This window comes from Meleagris gallopavo, chromosome 5 (assembly GCF_905368555.1).
Source record: "Meleagris gallopavo chromosome 5, MGAL_WU_HG_1.1, whole genome shotgun sequence".
NCBI classification, from domain to species: domain Eukaryota; kingdom Metazoa; phylum Chordata; class Aves; order Galliformes; family Phasianidae; genus Meleagris; species Meleagris gallopavo.
The window spans coordinates 29,310,298-29,334,598 of NC_139408.1; the positions used below are offsets into that span (position 1 = coordinate 29,310,298).

The 24,301-nt window shown below is 38.7% G+C and overlaps 1 protein-coding gene across 1 annotated transcript; it reads right to left on the minus strand.

Annotated features, from left to right (window-relative positions):
- Nucleotides 1-6,467: 6,467 nt before the first annotated feature.
- LOC146544302 (syncytin-A-like) lies at nt 6,468-14,242 on the minus strand. Its single transcript, XM_085225040.1, has one exon. The coding sequence runs from the start codon at nt 10,357-10,359 to the stop codon at nt 9,394-9,396; it is 966 nt and encodes a 321-aa protein (XP_085081166.1). The 5' UTR covers nt 10,360-14,242; the 3' UTR covers nt 6,468-9,393.
- Between the last annotated feature and the right edge of the window lie 10,059 nt (nt 14,243-24,301).

A 24,301-nucleotide genomic window follows, 5' to 3' on the forward strand; every position in this document is an offset into this window, starting at 1 on the left:
TTAAATTTGTAATTCCTGCTTCAGCTGTCCTGGACAGACCTGATGTTGTGCCTACAGATCTGTTTTTAAGAGTGTTCTACTGTGGTGGAACCAGTGAAAGGATAAGAAAGTCCCACCTTCCAATCATGATATTCCAGCCTATCAAATGGGAGCTATGTGTAAATGCAGATGTGAGACTGTCATGCAAATACAGACTTGTTGGGAAAGGCAAAGGAAACTTTTGCCTCCTTATTTGCGTAAGTCAGTGCAGCACATGTTCATGCAATTGAACACTGCATTCTACAAATAAATGTAGAGGCCATTGTGTAGCAATCAGGTGAAATTCATGTAACATGGGTGTCCAACCTGTTGGTTTGACTGGGCTGCACTAAGTGAATAGGAATTGCCTTGGGCTGCAAACACAAGTTGCTCTGAATGTAATGCATCCTATTTATTTCCATGGAAACTATAACAGATACAAAGAGTACAATAACACTACTTGATAGTGCAAATTCTCAGCTACAAAACTATTTCTCAACACTATTAGCTATGCATTTTGCCAGTGATGAACAAGATCCTGCATTCTATGCTCATAAAAACGTGCATCAGTAGAGGTGACCCAATGTTCCCACTGCTGGAACACACCACCCACAGCCTCACTGTGTTCACTTCCACTGTTTGGTCTCCATAACATTCAGCAAGTGTCCATGAATGTCAATGGGTGCCATTTTTTTCTGCATGGAGGAATTCAGTTCTACACTTCATCCACACTTCCAAATTTTAGACACCATTTTGTCAGACTGCCCCTCTGCTGCCATCTGTTGCATGGCAACAACACGTCATGGAATATTGGTGGGGAGGTTCAACCTCTACTGCCATACCACCACCATCTGCCTCTGACATTACAAGCCGGCACAATTAAACAGGAGGCATTACTTTCACCTTACTTTCAGAGCAGCTATTGTAAAATATAGGATATTGTTAATATATAAGTAACACAACATCTTAATTTTTAATATTTTTCTTAAAATGCTAAAACAAAACACAAAAGGAACAAGAATATAAACCTATTGGGATATTTGACCCTGTTTTTGTTAAACCAATGCATTAGTTGGGTTCAGTGGCAGTGGTTGCAATTCTTAGTGAGCTCTACAGGTGTTTATCAGAGATTTTTTTATGAAATTTTACTCTTCCTGTACTTTTTCCTTGACAGTTATTTTTCAAAATGTGCATGCTGCCAAGAAGTGATGGCATGAATAAGGTGTGATTGTGATGTGAAGGATATTTCTTTCTTTGAGAGTGGGATTATGAAAAAGTCTAGTCTCTATGAAAGAGACACGATCAGATTTTGGAGTAGAGTTGCGATCAGATACTTAATACTTTCTATTTGCAAGTTTGCACTGAAAATTTACATCAATTGGAAATGGTCTCAGAAACATAAATTGATGATTTTCTTTTTTTTTTTTTTTTTTTTTCAATTTTGACACCTGTTTTCAAATTCCTTTATCAAAACAGAAATCAAGGGCTTGCATATTCTTTGCTGTTCAGAGTACTGTGTTTGGCCATTGTATCAAAATGCATACAATTATTTGCCATCACATGAAGCAGCACTGCACAGCACTGCCCTCCCTGTGCCCTGGTTTCAGTCGACTCAGTTCTAACAGCACGCTGATGGTTTGGTTGTTGGTGGGCAGTAGATGTGTGCCTGGGCTGCTCTGCTGGGAATAGCTGCCACCTTTACAGCATGGGGCGAGGGGCAGGCTGCATGCAGCCCACAGGCCACAAATTGAACGCCTGTCATGTACCATCTTGGAGTTGGGATACTCACACCCGCTCATTTCACAGACAGTAAATGGTGTTGGTGGGGCCAAGCTCTTTCAAATACATTCAAATAAATATAACAAGAAGTATTAGTGAATGACAAAAGTCAATTCAATATGAAAGCTAAAGTACAAGTTCTGAAATTTACTGCTGGTAATGCAGTATTAAAACTCTAGGTTGCGCTGAAAATAAAAATAAAAATGCTGTGATGCTTTTTTTCCTTCACAGAAATGTTTGGATGGCCTAATAGTACTGATAGGCTAAAAATGGGGAGTAAAATAACTGCTGAAAACACAGATGTTTTTGAAATGCCTCGAGAATAAAATCTACAAAAATATTTGGACACTGACATTCCATCAATTTCACGTTGGTGCTTGAACATCTTAGAGGATCTAGCCCTTTAGTACAGTATAGGTAAACAAACATCTAAGATAAGGCAACCTGAATTTAACGAGCCTGCACATCTTCAGATACTACTGGATGGAAACTCATGTTCAGTGTCAGGAAACTAGAGCCTAATTAGAATATGCAAAAAAATAAGTCGTAGTCTGCTAGAGTAAGTTTGTTCTTATGAATAACTTCTGGAACATCACTGTCTTACAGTAGCACCCTGTGCATCACTCAGTCCTGTCCCTTTCCTTGTAAAGTGGAGGCTAAGCAAGAAAGTGATTGAAAAGAAGATTTTACTGTTTTGATATTGATCCCAGGTACAGAAGATTTTTGAAATGCAAGAGAATAATAAACTTTACCTAAAAGCTGCTTTCACATTTGTTTAATTTGTAGGGTTCCTTGTTTGTTATCCTATCTTTCAGCTCAATTGTTTGATTAATAAGTTTGGACGTTCTTAAAGTCCATTTTCTGGAGCTTTTCTGAGTTCTGTACAGCTTTTGTTTAAAAAAAAATAAATTGTTTTGCCTTTTTTTTCCCCTCCTATTTCCTTAATTTTTGTACAATTTGTCCATACTGGTATTTGATATGTAGACTTGTTTTCCTTTTATGCAAAAAAAACCTTATAAAAACTGTTGCTCTTCTTACACGTGATACAGAAGTGACATTGGTATTGGCCTCAGTGAACTGGAATTTCCTGTGTAGTGGACATACCATGCCAGAAGCATCAGCTAGTTAGGCCACCAGATAAACTAGTAACTTTCTCAAAGCTGCTGCTTCCATTAAGTATATGCCACTTATGATTCCTTCATACAGTCTGTCCTATGTGGACTGTAGCATACTCTTCCTAAACCAAACTACCTGAAAGACTGTCACTTCAACCTCATGAGCTTCTCCACTTTGAAAGATATGTCCATGATCTGTAGCAGTAGCATTATGTACATATGTAATAATGTTTTGGAAATGTATCTGTGAGAAAACACTGTTTTCAGGGCAGGACTACTGGCTTACTTTGAATAAGTCTCTTACTTTGCTGTCTTAAAATGGCTAGTAGATTGCTTTGCAGTATTAGGTCGCTGATGTAAGGTCAGGAAAAGGGCTCCAGACTTGTCCTTTTACAGAATGTAATCCCCACATATTTATCCGATCTTATTTCCTAAAGATGTCTGATTTTTGCCTAGTATAAAAATCACGCTGGCTTCCCTAGGGAAAAGCATTTTCCAGCACATCTGTACAGAAGCAATCACTACTAAAATAGAACAGCAAAAAGAAACACACTCTTCACAGCGAACATTAGTGGAAGCAAACTTGAGTGCAGTAGGAAAATGTTTGTTTCTGTTCATGGAAAACTATGTTGAATTGTAATTAATTTTGTTGTGATGGTAAGTGCTTTCTGAAAAACCTAGAAAAAGTAATAGTGTTAAAATTCTTTTCTATTTTTATCTAAGGAAACAATGGTGACGTTTTAATTTAGCAGAAATTAGTCAGTTCTCGTTCCTTTGGCTGAGAAATTGAGTGATTAGATGTGCTTTACTGACCTGTTTTGGATAGAAAAGTTTTCTACTGGAAGACAAAGAAAAAACATTTTAAATATCGTTTCTAGAAGAAACATGCAAATTTATGCCAGAATCACAGAAATGCTTATTATAAAGGACCACAGAAGGTTTCCCCACGAAGCAGTACTATTGCCAAAGCAGTCAGATCAGTCATAGTTTTATCTGCTGAAGTTTGAAAAACCTCTCAGATATAAGATTTCTTAACCTTGTTGGCTAACTGTTCCAGTGACTACCTTACTGGTAAAAATGATGTTTTTTCTACTATCCAGTCTGAGCCACCTAAATCACACCTTGTACCTATTTTCTTGAGTTTTACCAGATGCCATTAGCAAAAAGAGCGTGTAATCTTTGTAGCTCCCTTCAAGTAACTATGGGTTCTTCTTAGCCTTCTCCCCGTTAGACCTTCTTAAACAATCATTGCCTATCCATGATCTTGTCCTTGTTGTGTGCCTTATTCCATTAGGCTCCTGGATTTTGCTCATCTGGTAGCCCTCCTCCTCATAGGAGAGACTCCACAACCTCTCTGGGCAACTTTTTTTGTATTTTATAGTTAGTGAATGAGAAGGCTAAATTACAGGAGGAAATGCTGTTTCACACACAGAGGAAAGACACGGGCAGGGAGACAGTCTGGAACTGTTTCTTCAGTTCTGAAGGTAAGGGAAAAGTCTAGTCTCACTCTGTGATAGTATCTATCCCTCCAGATGTAACAATAATATAAACATGTCTGTAGAATAGTGCTGCTAACTGTTCCAACTGTACAGTGGAACTAAACCTTTTATCTATTGGGAATGAAGAAGCTAAAATAGTGCAGATCCTGAAAATGACCATTGGCAGAAACATTGCCATAAAAATAAAACTCCTTTCACATTTTCTTGCAGGCATGTGAATCAGGCATTTCAATAAACACTTAATTCTGATAGATTTTGGAATAGAAATACACACACACACACACGTATATGTAGATACATGTAGACGTAGTTATATGTCCTAGCCGCAGAACTGAAAGTTCCTCTTAATCAGGAGAAGACATAAGCAGCTCACATATATGGCTGTACAGCCTTAATAATAACTTAAATTACTTTCTTCTTGTCTCAGTATGCGCAGGAGTATAAAATAAATGTAAGTCAGTGGTTACATGAATGGATGGTCTTCACGCACTGATTTATTATCAAAGATGGCTGAACATGAAGTAGATGTATGATATATAATTAGGAAAGACTTTGGTTATGCAGCAACATTATTACTCTCCGAGGTTCGTGTTACATGCATCTTTGAAATTCAGAATGGAATAAAAAGACTGTGTCTACGTAGCACTGGTGAATTTCTCACAGAGTTTTTGCGAATTATTTCAAGACTAGGCAAATCTAGAGTAATACAACGTGTGATAACAATGCGATGCTGAGATTGTTGATTAACAGATATAAAGAATTCCAGATTTATTATAGTGTCCTCTGCCTTACACTAGTTGACTTGCAAAGTTCCCTAGAGCATTCAATGGTTTCTGTGTCATGCTCAGCTAGAAATTCCATACCTCGTACAGTGCCAAATGCACTATAAATTGAATTAAGTGTGTCCTTTAAAGTAATTTATTTCTCTCAGTCTTCTGATTGCTGCAACAGTTTAAGCATCTGGACTTGTCATATCATATTATCACAGAACAATAACCATAAGCTGGGAGAGCTGGTCTGTGTAATAGAGTGGTATACGCATAGGTCCAAAAAATCACAACCAAGAACATGCGTACTTTCTACTTTGAGCCTTATCTGAGGACAGTGTACACTGTGGCACTTTGTGCTTTCATCTTAGATTTTGAATGAAGACAGATTTAACAGAAATGAATGCTTTATGTTTGCTTGTTTTTTTTTTTTTTTTTTTTTTCTAATTAGAGAGCTGGGCTTTTTTTCTTGTGCAGAGTAGGAAAAAAAAAGAAGCACTGAAGCATTAGAAACCTTCTATTTAAGGTTTCATTCATTTACATCTTTTTAGTAGCCATCCAAACAGAGGGTGAATATCTGTCTAATTCAGTCAGTGTTTCATGATCTGCAGTTGTGAGAAGATCTTGTATCAATTTTTCACAAATTCCTTTTGTGAAAAAAAAATATTTCCTGAATTATCTGTATGCTTTATCTGTTTTCTATTTTATAAAATAGTAAATAACTAAGTTACTTGCCAGCTTTTTTTTTCCTTCTTTTTACAAGTTTTTATTGCTATTAAAACAACCTTTGTGAATTCTTTTGAACACTTGTAAGTCTTGTATTGTCCAGACCTTGGAATATGATGGGTGGATCTAATGCTGAGTATAGGCCACCTGCAGTTGCCACTGGCCTCCTCCCTGCTGATGGTAGGTCCAGTAAGTTCATCCCTATGGAATAGCTTCAGGCTGACAACAGGCATATAGGAGCCTGGAGAGCCATTTAACTACCTCATAGGAGTGCATTTTGAAAGTGGGAGTGGTATAAGACAGCTAGGATCTTCAGAAGTGCTGACTGTATGTGCTGACACAGATGTACGCAGCTAGTTTGTTTTCTCTGCCTGTGCTTGCTGCTGAGCAAACATCCACCATCCTGGGGTGTTGTGGACCATGGCTGCTTGTCTGTGCTGGCAGGATATATTAGGTCAAATGCAGCATAGTGCTAGTGTACACGTGCTGAGTCTGGCTTGTCTTTATCAGGGGCTAAGTTGTAGAGAAGGAGATATGCTTCTTTACACCCATGCACGTACCACTTTTGTCATAGGAATTTTATTGACTGCAAACCTTCAAATGGCTTACACATCTTTGAAAACATCCCTCCCTTTAGGCTATAAAGAGTATGAAGTTTTCAGTCTGTAAAGTCAGAATACAGTAAAGAGTACATATCAGCTTTGGATGTAAAACATCTGATCAGGTTTTCAGTTTAAAAGCATCATAATTTGCTTTTAATTTACACTAAATAAATTTCCATAAATAACTGAAATTTTATACACAAGTTTGCTTTTTAGCAGTTAGAAATAAAAAAAAAAAATCATACAAAAATGTACAGGTATGATCAGTATGGCTTACACTTTTATTTTGAAACTTTAATAATTAGAGACTCTTTTTAGACAGACATTCCTGCCTATCTCAGGCATCTCATTCTGCATTATATGCAAAAACTTGCTGTTGTGAGCTCTGTCTTTGGATCTGTATTGTCATTTTCAGCTCATAAGGCATATGTACTGCTGTCTTTCCAAACAGGAGTTCTATTTCCTGGAAAAGAAAATAAGTTTCAGGATGTTTTTGTTGCTTCATACATACAAAACTAAAATCCTTGAAAATATTTCATGGCAAAACTAACAGCATGCCCAGAAAACAAATTGCTCAGGACTCATGTGGGAGACTGATGTTGATATCTCTTGCTAAAACTCCTCAAGTTCAAATAACAGGTTTTTTTTTTTGTTTGTTTGTTTTTTGTTTTTGTTTTTTGTTAATATAATTTTTTCTTGTGACTACAAATGGTTGGTATAAAACAAACATTCTTCATATTTAGGTGAGATGTCAGGGTAGAACAGCAGGCTCTTTGCAGCACCAGTCTCTACATGGCCTTCTTTCTTGATTAACAGCACTTAGCTGCTTCCTTTCTCTCATTCTTTTTCGCAGTTTTCCTCAGTTCTAGCTTGAGTAATCTTGTTCATCCCTCACTATAATTTTCTAGTTGTAGGTCTTTTGTTTAGGAAAAAAAAAAGGAAACTGTTCTACAACTGCAATGTCCCATTCCAGGGATACTCTGTAATTCTCTACATAGACCTCCCATGAAATTCCAGATCCTTTTTCTGTTCTATTACTCTCAGATGCTGCCCCTTGTTCCTAATTTGTTCCCTCTGGAAATAGGTTGGCCACCTTTTTTGTCTGGAAATAAGGATCTCATTAGGAAATGCTGTTGCACAAGTTTATATTTCTTCTACCATAAAATAATATAATACAATCAGTATCTGTTTTACATATACATATATACATATAGCTTTATGTTTTTTTTTTTTTAATGTTCTTTTCATGATATTTGCCAATTTTGTTACTGAATTTTTTGATTGGATCTTTTAAGAAGTCAGTAGGCAAATACTGCACAATTGAAAATTGCTTCAGGTTTAAGCTTAAATTTGGAAGCATCAGAATGGTGTAAGTTTCTGCAGTATGTGTGACAACATTATGTTGCCCTGCTTTATCTGAGACAGAGCAAAGCAAACTCAGCATTCTGTGAGGGAGACAGACTGCTACGGTATTCCTCCTCACATGATTGAAGAAGCCACAGGATGGCTGAGGCTGCCATGGGGTTTCTGGGTCCATCTGGTTCCACCCCTGCTCGAGCAGGAACACCCAGAGAATCATGAGTCATGGAATCATTAAGGTGGAAAAGACCAGTAAGATTATCTAGTCCATCAACCCATCACCACCATGCCCACTAAACCATGTCCCTAAGTGCCACATCTACCCTGTTCTTGAAAACCTCCAGGGATGATGATTCCACCGCCTCCCTGGCAGCCTGTTCCAATACCTCACCACTCGTTCTGAGAAGAAATTTTTCCAAATATCCAATCTGCACAACTTAAGGTCATTCTCTCTGATCTTATTGCTGTTACCTGAGAGAAGCAACCACAACCTCCTTGCAGGGATCTGTAGAGAGCGATAAGGTCTCCCCTGAGCCTCCTCTCCTTCAGACTAAACAATCGCTGTTCCCCAGCTGCTCCTCATAAGAACTGTGCTCCAGACCCTTCACAGATTTGTTGCCCTTGTTTGGATGTGCTCCAGGCCCTTGATATCTTTTGTCTTTCTTGTAGCACGCTATTCAGGGCAGTCTTACAGAGACAAAGTAAGATTAATTTGAGCTTTGTGACCAGATTTTTTTTGAAAGATTCAATCTCTTCTGAAATGTGGTCCAGGACTGCTCACCATAAAAGCTAAATAAAGGAAACACAATGCTGCCTTTAAGATAAGATATTTCATGTTGGAAATGCCTTGTAAGAGACATTATACTTTTTGCTTTAATAGTCCAATAGTGTGTGTCCTCTGGTTGTTAAATTTTTCCTGTTTTGTAATTAAACAATTTTACATAGAGCAAGAAGTGCAATATATGATTTCACATTCAAAGGATATCTTCTTATCTTGTTTCAAGGACTTGGTGCTACCTTGGTGCCGCGGATAGCGTCCTAATCAGATTGTTCTCAAGCGGGGAAGCACGACAGTACTCAATATGAGTGATCAAGCTTCATCTTATTGCTGCACACACAGAGTTTATATATGATTCTACTACACATGTGTTCACCTACTATTGGAGCACAAGGTGGGCGTCTAGGTGGGCTGCCTAGCTTTAACCAATGCTCAGCCAGCATTCACCCCTGCCACTGAGCTCATCCGCTTATCAGCCCCCCACATATCCACAGAGCATAGCTGCGGATGTAGGCCTGCTGTTTAAGGCCTGCTGTTTACAGGCTGCCCAAGGATGTTGTGCCTCCTATCTTAACTCCTAATGCTTTCTCATGAGAATGCACCCTGTGCTGCCGCACTAGTTATGCTCGTACACAGCCTCATGTCTGCCCTGCTCTCGCAGCCATTTCCCAACAATTCCCCCTTTTTCTTTTTGCACGAGCATAACTTTCTGTGTGACTTTGTCAATACTCCTCATTATACAACTATATACTAAAAGTGTAAAAGCACAACTAGAATAAGCAATAGCCAACACAAGCCTTCTTTGATTAATGCTGTGAGCCACGGGGACAGTCCTCCAAATAGGGATTTTAGCCAATCATCAAATGGGTTTTTGTCAATTTGAATCTTTTGCGTATGTCTCTTTAACCATTGAAGTTGTTCATGTATGGACTGACTATGGTCCGAAAGGTTAAAGCAACACATTCCCTCAAAGTCCTCACAGCCATGCCCTTGTGCTAAAAGCAGAAAGTCAATTGCCGCGCGATTTTGTAGCAAAGCGTGCCTAAGACTATTCATATCAGATAACATAGATGTCAGAACTAAGGTGGTCTCGTTAGCCTGTTTCGCTGACCAACATGCTAGGTTTTCTAACTGTTTTAACGCTCGGGCCGCAGCTACGCCTGGTGTGAGAGCCGAAGCGAACACCCGGGCAGTAGCTGACCATAAATCAACGTTATCGTTGCAATCTGGTGTCAGGCGGCGTATACTCCGCCGTTGCCTGGCCTTATGCAGACCAGAGGCGACATTAAGCCACTGACGATGTTGGGGAGCGAACAGTGCTAATTGTCCAAGATAGCAAGGTCCTCCTTGGACATTGGCAGGAATGCCTGCCCAAGTTCGGTCACCGCATATTAAAAATACACCCGGGGGTAAGGCCTTAGCCGAGTCATTATTCCACAGCGCATGTTGGGAATCGTCTTCGGAAAAGCTTGCTCCATATCCATACCACGGTCGTAGGTTACCTCCTTCCCCGGTTTGGTTGCTGTAACCGCAATATGCCCCCCATACCGAGAATTCCTGTTCATTATGGGGGGAGACCACCGTCCATCCTGTTGTGTCGAAAAAAAGGGTTATCCGCATAATCCCACAGTCGCTTAAGGATACTTGCTTGAGCACTAAGGGCCTGGTGCGATCGTCCGAACCAAAAGCATGTTTGATTCCATCCCGCTGAAGCATTTCCTATTGCCTGGGAACCCAGGAGATCCAGCTCTTGGGGGTCCCATGGCAAGGAGACACTTAGTCATTCTATCAAGCATGCACTTTGTTCTGAAGTGCTGTTAACGGAAACACAGATTATGTCTTACGTATCCTTGAAAAGCTCATAAACAGCCGTTCCAGCACCTTTATGTCTGGTCTCTCCCCCTTTTTCTTTTTGCACTGTGTCAGTGCACCCAGCAGTTGCCCGTGGCCACTTAGGATAGTGATATCTATGGGGAGAGATGGCTCACAGCGATCAATGGCCTGTGTCGCAATAAGATGCCCAAGAGTTTCAGTAAGATGCTGCTGCTCTGTTGTCACCGAAACGCAGGCGGCAGGATCGGTGCCCTTTAGAAGGGGACGCAGTACATTGAGATTGTCACTGAAGATACCGACAACTTCTACCATGCTATAGAACACTGATTATATTAATAATACAATCATTATAACTCAATCAAGGCCTCAATTGACAATACTGTTAGTGTGAGAAAGGAAACAAGGCAAACATAATATCATGACAAGAAAAGAAATCTTTAACTGCTAAAAAGAACAAACACGTGTTTGGTCTGCAGCCCAACTTTCTGCAACCTGGAAATAAATCCTGGAGGGATACGTTCTGTGTTAATCTCTCACTGCCTTGAAAGAGATCTTCAACTTTAATGTATTCTGATATATTGGTTTTGAAAGACCACTAAGATTTGTACAACAGATGCTTTTAGAATGCTCATGGTTATACCTCTAGCTAATAGAGAATTCATAGTTGGGCAACTTTTGCATGCCAGATAGAACTATGGGCATTATTATTTACAGACCCTCGAGAACCAACAATCTGCCGAAAGAGAGAGATAAAAAACATGGTGGTGGCGAATGCGATAGGCAGTGCGAGCAGGGCGTCCCCTGCTTCAAGGTGCACTTTTCCTCTCTCACCCACCCCAGATTCTCTCTTGCTTTTATTCTTCTCAGGGTCCGAAGGGTATTTTCCATTTGTACACTGCATCTGCATGGCCAGTGCGTGATACAGAGGCCAAATGGAACAGCTGCTTGCAGAATAAACTATCAAGGTTAACATTCTTAGCGTGCGCCTTTGTCTCAGGTGCTGCATAATCATATTTTAAATTCCTGATTAGTGGGATGAAAGAGAGTTAATCATTCTATAATATAGGGCCATCCCTTTGCCTGGGATTCCTTTCCAGGTTTTGTCTTAGTGCTACTAATACATTAAAATAGCTATTTCCATAGATTCCAGCATTGGTAACATTAAATCCTGTTACTATAACATTCAATCTGTTATTAAAATAAAAATTAAAAAAACACACAACCACCATTACTACTGTTGCTATTTGCAATACAACAAGTTACAAAGCAATAAGAAGCACACAATCCCAATCATTATGAGTTCATGGTCGTTTCAAACTTGGTTTCAGACTTTCTCATTGTTTCACATCTTTTTCTTCCCTTTTTTTTTTTTTTTTTTTTTTTTTTTTTTTCCTTCTTTTTTTTTCCTCAAGTAAGCGTTTTACAGTACCAATAACTATACTATACTAATAGTTATAATACCTACTCCCAGCAACAGCCCTTGGTATAAGGACAACTAAAGCTACCCGTGTGTTTAGAGTGGATGTCATGCATGTCCTGTGGAGTAAGCAGAAAAGTTAGAATCATTGAGAAACAGCATCCCTTCAAAACAAGTTTGGAAGGGATCAGTGGCAGAAACAAGCGCTAAGCAGAGGTTGGTCCGGCCTGCTGATTTAGCGCAGGTGACCCACATGTGTTGCCGCGGGTTGATTTGGTGTGGTTCAGGTAGTGCTTCTGCGCCAAGGGTGAACACTGCGAGCAGGAATTCAAATAGGGTCATCATCTGAATGATGCAAGGTTATAGCAGGTACTGATGAAGCTCCTCGGCGGGTCAGAGGCGGGAGCGGCGCAGCGAGCGACAGGGGCGGAGCGCAGGACATTAGCGTCACGGCGGGGCGGAGGGTAGGAGCGCCGCGGCGAGCGTCAGGGGCGGAGCGGAGGACATCAGCGTCACGGCGAGGCGGAGGGTAGGAGCGCCGCGGCGAGCGTCAGGGGCGGAGCGGAGGGCGGGAGCGGGATGAGCGCCGGAGGCGGAACCGAGGGCAGCGGCGATGGGGGGGGTCGGAGTTTCTCTTCCCCACGGTCAGGGGCGGGGTCGGAGCCGCTGATCGAATCCGGACCAGGGCTGTCCGCTGCACGGAGGGGCAGCGGCGGGGGTGGGAGGGAGGGCGATGGCGAATAGTCGGAAGAAAGTGTTCCTTGTCGAATTTGTTTAAGCCCTTCCATTGTCTGGTGCCAAACAGATAAAAGTTTAGCAGTCGTTCTGTCTTTAGTAATAGAAGCCTCCCGGAGTTTTGCACCAATTTCGTCCCAAAGTTCACCATAAAAAGAGAATGCAGTTTTCAGAAATTCAGGGACATTTTTGCTTAACCATTTGAGAAAAGTAACTAATGCTGAGGTAGATACAGGCTGATTCTGAAACGTTAAAACTAACTGTAAGGCTTCAAGATTTACTTGCTGCTCCTTTGTTAGTGAATTCCCCATAGTTCCGACTGCTCACCCCCCATCCGGCAGAGCGGTGCGGGCGCGCGAAACGATTTCTCCGCAGTTCAGTCGGGCGGCGCTGCCGGATGAGTCGGTGGAGCAACAGGCGCTATCGGTAGGACAGGACCCGCATACAGATTTCCAGATTACGTAACCGCTCTGTTAATATTTTAACCTCACAATCCAGTTTTTCCAGCCCCTCATCCTCACTTTCTTCCTCTATATCGTCCCTGGGGGAGGCAGACGGGATCGCTGAAGCCCCTGCCTGCGAGAGGCCGTAAGTGCGGAGCGGAGCTGGTCCTCCCGAGGAGGGTATCGGAACGTAATCCCCCCCGACCTTTAAGCGCCTAGCGTCTTCGGGCAGACTTTCTAACTGGCGCAAAGCTGAGGCAGCTTCCTGCCGTTCTAACCTATACCTCCTGATACAAGTTATCACATCTCTCCAGGGCTTCATTAGTTTTTTAGCCCCTTTGTTGTCATCAATTACCTTATACCAAAGGACATCCCCTAACTTGTGCCATTCCTTCTCTCCTAGAATATCCTGAGAACGAGCAAAGAACTCTTCCCCTTTACCATAGGCTAGCAACCCAGGCAATTGCTTTAGAGTCACAGACTCTACCCCTCGCTTCTCTAAGAAGCATCTTAAAAAATCTAGGGCTACCTCACTTTCCATGGTGCACTGCAATCCGCGTCTCACCGCACGCAGCGTCCACTGTCATCGGAGCTCCGTTCCGTGCCCTCCGGATCCCGTGCAGACCCCTTTTGGTCGGTCTAGGCGATGCTGCCCCCCGGCTCGGCCGCTGCGATGCCGGTGCGCTTGTCCGTCCGCTCCCAAATCAATCTTCCATCAGGTCCTTCGCTGTTCGGGCGCCAATTGCCGCGGATAGCGTCCTAATCAGATTGTTCTCAAGCGGGGAAGCACGACAGTACTCAATATGAGTGATCAAGCTTCATCTTATTGCTGCACACACAGAGTTTATATATGATTCTACTACACATGTGTTCACCTACTATTGGAGCACAAGGTGGGCGTCTAGGTGGGCTGCCTAGCTTTAACCAATGCTCAGCCAGCATTCACCCCTGCCACTGAGCTCATCCGCTTATCAGCCCCCCACATATCCACAGAGCATAGCTGCGGATGTAGGCCTGCTGTTTAAGGCCTGCTGTTTACAGGCTGCCCAAGGATGTTGTGCCTCCTATCTTAACTCCTAATGCTTTCTCATGAGAATGCACCCTGTGCTGCCGCACTAGTTATGCTCGTACACAGCCTCATGTCTGCCCTGCTCTCGCAGCCATTTCCCAACACCTTGGTAGCAGAAATCAGATTTATAAAAGCTTCATTGCTTTTATACCAGATACTACTTTGACAGCTGCTTCTGAGAAACGCTTGAAATAGGTTAGAAGTGATAGAGCAAGAACATCAATACGCATCACAGAGCTCTGCTGCAGATGATTTGGGATGAAATACAAAACTTCCCAAATAGCTGCAGATGAAAACAAAACAGTGTGTGCTGATTTATGTTGTGTTCTGAAGGTCAATAAAACTGGGATTTGGCAAAAAATAAGAGAGCAAATTCCATAGGAGACATCTGCCCGTGATAAGATGTGTTGCCAGTGCTGCAGAGCAATGACAGAATTTGTCAGTAAACCACATCCTACTGTTTTTTAATTGCTTAATTAGCCCCTGACAGGCAACAAAAGGACAAAATTTGTTTTTTCTTTTATTGGTAAAAATATCTGCTCAAATGGTTGATCCAGCTGAAAATATTTACAGTTCTCAAAAGTTATGTCTTGCACACACAGCATGTGGGTGAACAGAGGAAGACTGATCTCTCTGTGAGCTCCGGCTATTAAAAAGCCCCAGATCTCAGCTTGAGAATGTATCATGCAGTCACATGAGGATAGACCAATAGGTCCAATTGTATCTCTCAAGATTAGCACCTGGATGTGATGTGTGTGGCAAGAGCAAAGACAAGGGATGGTTTGTTTCTTATCCCTTGACCCTGTCTTCATGTGATGAAACGTCCCGTGTTAGTGGCCACAGTTCTTGTTGGCATTTCCTGAGGTGACAATTTAAAGATGAAATTCTGAAGTTTGAATTTCTTTTTCAAATTCCTTTTGGAAGATCTGTGTAACTTCATACATAAATTGAATTACTGAAAGAGAAGCAGGAGGGAGTTAGTGTTGCACTAACTGTTACTCGGTTTGTGTCTGGGCAACAAATCTAATCTTTGTATGTTGTCGGTGTCTTCAGAGTTGCTGAAGCTCTGGTGTTTTTGGGTAAGCTACAAGTGCCACAATGCGAGAAACTGCTGGGGGGAGGCTCCATTAGTGAATCTATAGCAAACACTGATAGAAAATCTTTTGTCAAATTAATTTAGTAGCAAGGGGCAGGTGAAGATAGTGAGAATGTCAATCACTTGAACATCTCCAGCTATTTCTATAGTGGTATAACAGAATCACAGAATGGCCAGGGTTGGAAGGGACATCAAGGATCATGAATCTCCAACCCCCCCTACCACATGCAGGGCCACCAACCTCCCCATTTAATACTAGACCAGGCTGCCCAGGGCCCCATCCAATCTGGGCTTGAACACCTCCAAGGACGGGGCATCCACAACGTCTCTGGCAGCCTGTTCCAGCTCCTCACTACTCTCTCTGTAAAGAACTTATCCCTACATGCACACTTATATTTTGGTAGAAAATGGATTAAGCAAATAAAGAAACAAACAGAAAATTATGTAGTGCTTCATTTGTGTGTTTGCAATATTTTTAACTATAATAAAGGATAATTAAAAGTGAAGACGTGTTAATTCCATCCCTGAAACTGAACTGTGTTCTTGGCAAGTCTTCTGTTTAAGTTAAATTTAGAAACATCTATAATTCTGGGATCTAATTTCATAAATGCTAAAGCACAGAAGGAAATGTATGTCTACTACAGAAATGTTTGATATATGTAAAGAAAGGTGTATTTCAGAGGTAAATATTTGTTAGCAATTTGAATGAATCAGGTTCTAACTAAAGCTTCAGAGGAATACTGCAAGTGGTAGTATGAACTGAAAAAGATCTATTTGTGTTGAGTAGAGAGAGAATGTTACAGAAAATAAGGCTACAATTGCTTAACAGTGTTATTCCTATTTCAGTGATGGAAGGACTGCTGACAGTTTGTTTTAACTTCATTTAAGAGCTGTCTATCCAACAACAGAGCACAGTGAATAAGAGTTATGCTGTGACAGCATGATATTCCCCAGTTTGCTTGTTATTTCTTACTGTAGTTGTCCATTGTTCTTTTTTTAAGTACTAGCAGAAATTGGTATTTTCCTCAAACATAAGAATACTGAGATAAAAAGGAATGAGTTTGATAAAAACTAATCCTTTGAAAGAAAAAATCTGGAACACACGTGAGACAACTTTTAACACAAATATGCTGTGGGAGGAAACCTTTTAAATGTGTATCTGTTCCTGTGGATAATGGTTTAAAACGGATTCTGCAGTCTTCTAAACCATCCCTCACCAACAGCAAATTCAGAGTACACATGTACAGATGGCGATGTAATGTGATGTTGCTAGAGGGGCCAGCAGGTGGGTTCATAATTTTCCAGTTCCCATAATTACACTTTTCATGCGTTCATATTGATGGCTGTTTGCTTGAGATCAGCTCAGCTTCAAATGAGCTGAGTTCACCGTATTTTCTGGTAATCTACCATATCCTTTGATATGCCTATAAATATTTGCCTGACTAGCAGGAATGATGCAAGCAGGAACTTGGGTGTATGAGACTCCTTTGACAAATTTGGGCTGTATCCGAATGTGACTCGTTAGGCAAATTGGTAACTAAGAACGAGCTCTGAAAGCTATCAAAGAAAAGCATTTTGTTTCTAGGCTGTGTTTGCTCCACAGAACTCTGGTGAACCCTGGAAAATTTGCAGAAATGTAAAAATTAAAAAATAAATAACAATAAAGGAACAATAATGGTATAAACAAACCACATATTTCAGTGGAGATTCAAATTTTAATGGTGCTGTCAGGAGAGAAATTTAAATTAAATGCAGAGAGTAGTGAGAACAATGATTTAAGTAACTGTAAAAAAAAATCCTCAGATGAATTGAACTAAATTCAAGGTTGCATGTTCAGGCCCCAAATTAAAGAAGATTAAAGAGACATTTATTCTAATACATATTCTGTGGAAAAACGCATAATTATCTGTTAATCAAAGAATTATGAAGACTTTTGGAAATAATAATTTTTAACGAGCAAAAGCTTTAAATACACCAAAACTCATTCAAACAAATTTGAATGAAAGGCTTAGGTATGAAAGGCTTAGGTATTCTTGTGAAAAGGCCAAAAATTAAGTATGTATTCCTAGTTTTGAAGTGAATGCAGCAGTTTTTCTTTCAGATGGAAATAGATTGTTGCTTTATTACAAAACATAATTTGGTGGTAATATTTGGAGATTTATGAGGAATCATCACGAACAATTAAAACAATCCTATTATCCTTCGTGTGCACTTTTGTCAGCTGTGATGTATATTTCATTCTCTGATGCATCTGCCTCTGAATCCAAGAGGTTGAATTAGACTGCACAGGGTTTAATTATAGATGTGCTTGCCAAAGTGGAAAATAGAGCTTTCTGAACAGGATTGAAGTGTATTATATCATTTGAACTTTTAATGATGCAAAATAAATTGTGTAGATTCCAGGTTGATCAGTGTATTTTTTTTTCCAGAGATGATAACAGTAAGGGGAAACGAGGGCACAAACTTTTTAATAGTCTTTATAAAAATGTATTTTGAATATATAAACTTACTCAAATTCTGAAACATTTTTGTATAATTCATAAAGGTGTTTTTTTTGTCAAATCAAATCCATCAAAATTCTGTATGGTTTGTATTCAGAAATCCATAAGAAACTTGTGAGGACTTCCCTTACCAGACAACTAATTAGCTTTATAGGAATCTTTTGAAAATATTTAGAATTTGTAGATATGGTGGAATTTTCTTTGTTCAGTATTAAGATTAAATCACATTATATAATTTCTCCTTGGTCAAGAGTTTAACAAGTTGTCAGTGTAAAATTCATCCTAAAGAAATTTCTAGCAAAGAAAAGAGAATAAAGGGAATTTGCAGAGAAATACAAGAGGAAATGAAAATGACTGGGCTTGTTCAAAAAGCCAGAACTTCACAATTTCCTAAGGCAAGGGTTATTATGAAATATAAATTAGCAAAGAATATGTGAATGAAAAAGAATTTTAGATTAAAAAAACCCAAACATCCAGTTTTTCATTTTTTCTCATGTAGCCTCAGGGTTGTGTTGTTATTAGGTTGTTTTGGATACGGATCTAAACTTTCTACATTTTAGTATTCAGTCTACCCATGGATGTGTTGAACATGGAGAAAGAGGAATATGACAAATGTGAATTGATGCTGCTTTTTCATCTTTTCTCCCTAGGAGTTTAATTATTAATAGATGCAGAATAGAATACTATCACATAATAAGAAGGCAAAATAAAGAAACAATTTTTCTTCCTGCCACAAATTATTTCTTTAAAGTTCAGTCATTTGGTATTTAAGGATGTCAATTTCAGTTAAACTGGATGTAAAATTCTAGACAACCTTCATTGCATTCCGTAACAGGATTTCATGTAAACAATAACTAGATAAACAGAAGCGAAAAGATCTTCTACATATTTATAATTATTACTTATATTTATCCCGGTCATATTGCTACAAAATAATTTCTGATTCTTCAAATGTTTGTTCATAGAAATATTCCGCCATAGTTGTGAGACAGGTCTCATTGGCATTACATATATACTGTCACACGAATGTGGGTAGATGCATATCTCTGCATTTTTGGAGACCTGAGATGAAGAGTGGATCAGAGTTTGAGTGTTCAAGAATAAAAAATTTCCTAGATTTCGAGCACAATCCCTGACAATTCTGGTAGAAAACAGATCCAAAAAACACACCATAAGTAGCTATTGCAAATTTGTTTAACAAGCCAATTAGCAGATAAGGGGAAAAAGGAATAGAAGAAACAAAACATGTAAGCCCTGCTTCCCAAGGCTGTTTTTCTAAATGTTCAACTCCACTCACTCAAATGGAACAGCTTTTTTGTGCACAGATTATGCAGCCAACTTAAAATAGAGGCGTTTGTAAATGACAACCAGTGATAGGTCACTTTGCTGTTGCCCCCTCCCCAAATTTAAGTAAACTGGAAATGACTGTTGGAAATTTTGTCATAAATGTGAACAAATGTTAGCTATGTTAGCAGTGTTACCTCATAAGTAATATAAATATAAGAAAATTCTATCAAAATACAAAATCACTTGCTTTTCATCAAACACTAGTATCAGCCAACAATTAGATCACTGGGTATTTACTAAGAATCAAAGTGCAATGTAACTGTTTAAACCTGTTGCAACCGTATGAGGTTCCAGAACAGCCTACTATTTATTTGTAATGTGAAACTGCAGAGTATTAAAAAAAAAAAAGGGATTTTATGTTTCATAGTTTTAAAAGTATGCAGACTTGGTCTCCTCTTAAAATGAATAGTCCTGCTTGTTCTAACTATAATCAGAGAATATCATATCACTTTAAATTTTCAGTAGCAGAAAACTTGCACAGAGAAAATGTAGTGACAAAATCACTGTGATCATATAATTGCTTGTTTAGTGTGTCACTATAGAGGAATTATTTTCATGTTTACTCTTACCTACTTTTATCTTATTTCCAGAGCCCCCATCTTAAACTATCATCAAAGAACGGGTAGAGTAAAAGATGCTTTTTCTGTTAAGTGTATTACTATAAACTTATGCTGTCTACTGTCCAAAAGTCATGATATCACCATGTAGGATGATTAAATCTTTGAAAAGCAATGCGCACACCAGGTTTTATTCCTAAAACTTAAGTCTTCTTTTGGGGAAAACAAAAAGATTCTAGATCAGATCACGGGAAAAATGATGTATTAGATATACAGAGATGAAAAAGACAGAACACTGTAGAAATGCAAACAAAGTTAAAGCTAGTCTACATTGTTTTACAGTTGCAGTTAAAAATCTTAATCCTCTCCTCTCCATTGGTTTGGGTTCAAAGAGATGTTGAAAGGTTATTGGTCACTGGAAGTCCAGCTTCACTGCTGTGGTCAGTGATGTTCACCTGATATAGTGAAAGAGGTCCCTCAAACATCACTGAACAAACGAAAATGTATGAAACTGAATAAAATTTAGGCTATTTAGGTATAATTCCTGACTCCCCTGCAAATACATTAGAGAAGCTGGCTCAAATCCAGGTTAAATGCTCTTGGGACTGCTTTCCAATGGAGGAATAATGCAAGACAAAGGGAGCGGTACATTTGACAGGAAAATGTCCTCCTAAGCCATTCTCTTCTATGCTGTTTTGTCAGATTCAATTTATTATTTTGAAACTGAACATGACTAGTCTCTTTTATTTAATTTCCTTCCCCCTCCCCCTTCAAGTCAGTAGCCCATTCAGTTCCTATAAAGTATATTGTGTTATGCTTTTACTACCCTCAGTGTAACAGGGCTTATAAAAATTAGGAATATTAAACATTACCTATTTTCCACCATGTCACAGAACAGTGCACAGTCCTTCTGGGCTATTAAACAATTTTATTAGCAGACTGCAAAATATGTTCTAAGACCATTATTGTGTTGACAGACATTTAGAAACTCATGATTACTACGTGTATGAATTTTTATAAGTTATGTGAGCACAAAGATTGTTACATTGAGGAATTTCCAAAAGCTTCTTTTCTCCTTATTCTCACTTATTTCTTCCTTAAGATGGGAAATATAATTTGAAAATTATTTGCATTGTTCCAAGATAGTATTACTGTTGCATGCTCTCAATCAGCTCAATCAGATTAGTGTTGTACATAGGTTAAAAGGAAAGGAAGTCTGATCTGAAGTGGGCATTTATTTTTTTTTTTCAAATTTTGCTGTAGTGTCTTATACTAAATCCAGAAACAGCTGCAGAGCATCATCTATTTTTCTCTTCAGACGGAAGTAGAACCTTTTGGTTTGTTTTTGCACACAGAATACATCTCAATTTCTCTGACCTACTTGTAGTAAATAGAATGGGAAAATGATACAGGTGAGTAATTTTTAATTTTATTTTTGTTTTTGTTCTTCAGTTCCATCACTAGGGGTATGGTAGCTATGAAATCTGCCTCAAGTTCTGATCATTGCCAAAGTCAGGAGAGCATTAATTCACCCTTAAAAGCACATGCACAACCTCGAGATGTTACAGGATGCACAGTAGTGTTAAACCTACATATGTAGTGCCATGGTATAAATATATCAAGCAGTACAAGTTGGTAGCAATATACACTGTTCCACAGGAATTCATGTCACACAGAATAGTTAGAGGTGGATACAGAGAACATGCAGTTTTCCAGGAGATTGTAAACAAGGAGACCTCCCAGTGGTTTGTGAATTCCATCCATCTTTTGGCTGTTTTAATAGCACTTACATGATTATCATTAAAGGCAATTTCATTGTTAAATTCTAGTGTGAATAGTTCTAAAACAGAAATATTCTCCATCAGCTCAGACATACCTGCCAGAGCAGAGCAGCGGAATTTGATTGTGTCTTGTGATATCAGTCAGGATATCTGAGCAGCTAGAGAACAGCAGAAGCACTTCTCCACCCCTGTGCTGTGGCCCTGAAGACTTTCATACTGAATCTATTCCTTATGTATGGGTTAGATCATCAGTAGGGAGATAAACATAACTGGTATTCTATTTAATTTTTAAAATCAGAGCTGCCTGTTTTTTCCTGACTTCTAAGATCTAATTAAGCTTTGGATTTTAAATGCTATATTAGTTAGGGATAGTGCATGTTATTCTCATTCACACAGAACCATAGTATTCAGCAGCATTTTGAGCTTGATTTGTGAATTAAGGTGCTGTTCTAGAATCAATCAAGTTTTCTCTAGAAATATGTGAAGTTTTTCTATGGGTAGATCCATGAACTTTTCTTCCCACACAATGCTATCAATCCACAGTTAGTTTTTCAAGTCTGGGAGATATTTCCTCAAAATTTTGCAGGGGAAGGAAATAGTATTGTCTATTGACATTATGGTCTTCTTTTTCATGATTCTTTGGTTGGTCTGTTGCCCTTTTTATTGAATCAAAAGGTCAGCTTTTGAAGCTGCTTTGGATCCAGTCCGCTTATGGAATTATATTTTGTATTCCACATTGAGGACAATTTGGAAAATCCTGTTGAGACAAGAGGAAAATGTTTCAGTGGCCTTTGTCTTGTGTGTTTCAGATACTTTCAATATAATCTCATATTCTTGTAAATTCAGATTCAATATTTACTGTATGTATTTAAGCAATGAGATATTTAATGTTCCCTTGTCAACTTTGAAAACTCTGATGATGAAATATGTTACATGAGTGGCAGACTATTAATTTGTGACATATGTGAATTCCTTGATTTCAGTGCAAAGTAATAATACATTAATAAGATTTGTTTTCTTTATCCATTAGCCTACCTCTGTGAAACTTGTAGAAATGCAGCATCTTTACCTTCTGTCAGTTTTGATTGAAATCAGCATAGAGAAGTTGTTAAAACCATTTGGTTTTGCCTCTTCAGAAAATTTGGGAACAAAGTTAAATTTATTGGACCATTAAGGTGGCATAAGCGGTGTGTTTAGTTCTTCTTTAGCTAATATCAAGGTTGGTATATTATAGTATTAAAAATAGAAGGCTAAGTCACATAGAATCAGATTATTGAAGTGGTTTTCCATTCTAGAAGTGATTGTTTTTGCTGAAGTGCATTAAAAGTTCATGTTACCTCTTGTCTTCGCTGTCCAAATGCCAGTTTGCCACTAATTAAAACTATCTGAACAGCAACATTTTTTATTGATTTTCTCTGTGAATTGAGATGCTGAAATCAGGATAGTCTGACTTTCAAAATTTTAAGAAAAAGATAATAGGTTGACTACAGTTTTTACTTGCAGCTTCTTCTAGGCTTCCAGAGTTTTAGGGTTTCGTTGAACAAACTGCAGCAGGGCAGATTACATGAAAGGTAGAACATGCATTCTTTCATTAAGGCAAGCAAGGCTGACAAAGGATAATAACTGACAAGCACCTGGCACATCCTGACATTTTTCATAAATGCATCAGTTTTTATGGGATAATACTGGCATCTCAGAGCTCACATTATGTAGAAAGAAAGATACAGAAATATGTTCTGAAGATATTTCAGTGAACAGTATTAGTAAAATATGAATTCTGTAGAACAGTCTTTATGCAATATAAACATTAAATTGTGAGTTTTTCACAGATCTGTAATTTAAAGTATGTTTGAATATAACACAAGTAGGAATTTTCTTTAGGAAGTATCTATAAATCCAAACAAAAAAGCATTGTACCTGAGAGAATAGCTTTCTTAGAACTGCCTACAATACCGATTCATAATGATTTAAGCCTGTTAGAAAATTTCATAATTATGTCCTTTCCTCCTGGTATTTTCAGCAAGGGTTGGAGATGCTTGAAGTTCATCAAAATTATTTAAAGGGAAAAAAAATGTTAGTTTGGGCATTATTTTGTCTAAACCTGTTATCCATTCAGCTCAACTTTAGACAAAATTGAGCCTAATTAAATCTGAGTCACTACTAAGGTTTTATAATCCCATTCTGTTTTCCTTTATTTGAGATTCTAACTCTGAAATTGTAGAATTCAAGACAACTTCTATTATCGCCTCCACTGTATTTATTCGTTATCCAGAGGTTTTTGTGCTTAATTTGCAGACATTTAAAACAGTTTGAATCTAAATATTGTTTTATTAATGGAGAGTCATTTTTTAAATGAGTTATATGTTGAAACTATCTGTCCAAAGATTAATTTTTAAAAATATGCCAAAATCAGTGGCAGAAAAACACCATAATGATGAACAATTGTTACAGCATGAGAACCTTTGCTGGCAGAAGATACATTCCATGGATTTTCAATTCAGTGCTTAATACAGGAAAAGCTGCCACATTTAGCTGTTTGCAATTTCATCTCAAATTGCAGGAGCCTTGGCAGACAGAATTTTTAAAACTTCAGGATTCAGAGACTTTGTATTGCATGTGCATGTAAATTCAACCCATTGGAACCTTTTACTAAAATCTTAATTGTAAGAAACTAGGGAAAAGCAACTTCATTTATTCATCTTAGATGTTAGGATGTTAAATCTATCATTTTGAAGTGCAAATTCTTTTATGAATATTTATCACAATTCACTCCTTGTGAATTCACCCCAAAATTGCTTTAGCATTCCTTGGCACCAAATGTTTCCCTTATTTTTGAAGATGATCATGTTTTTATGTCAAAACAAATTCAAGAAGAAAGA

Bases quoted from the DNA above. Each gene is read 5' to 3' on its own strand.
- LOC146544302 (XM_085225040.1), bottom strand. From the start codon at position 10,359: ATGCTTCAGCGGGATGGAATCAAACATGCTTTTGGTTCGGACGATCGC.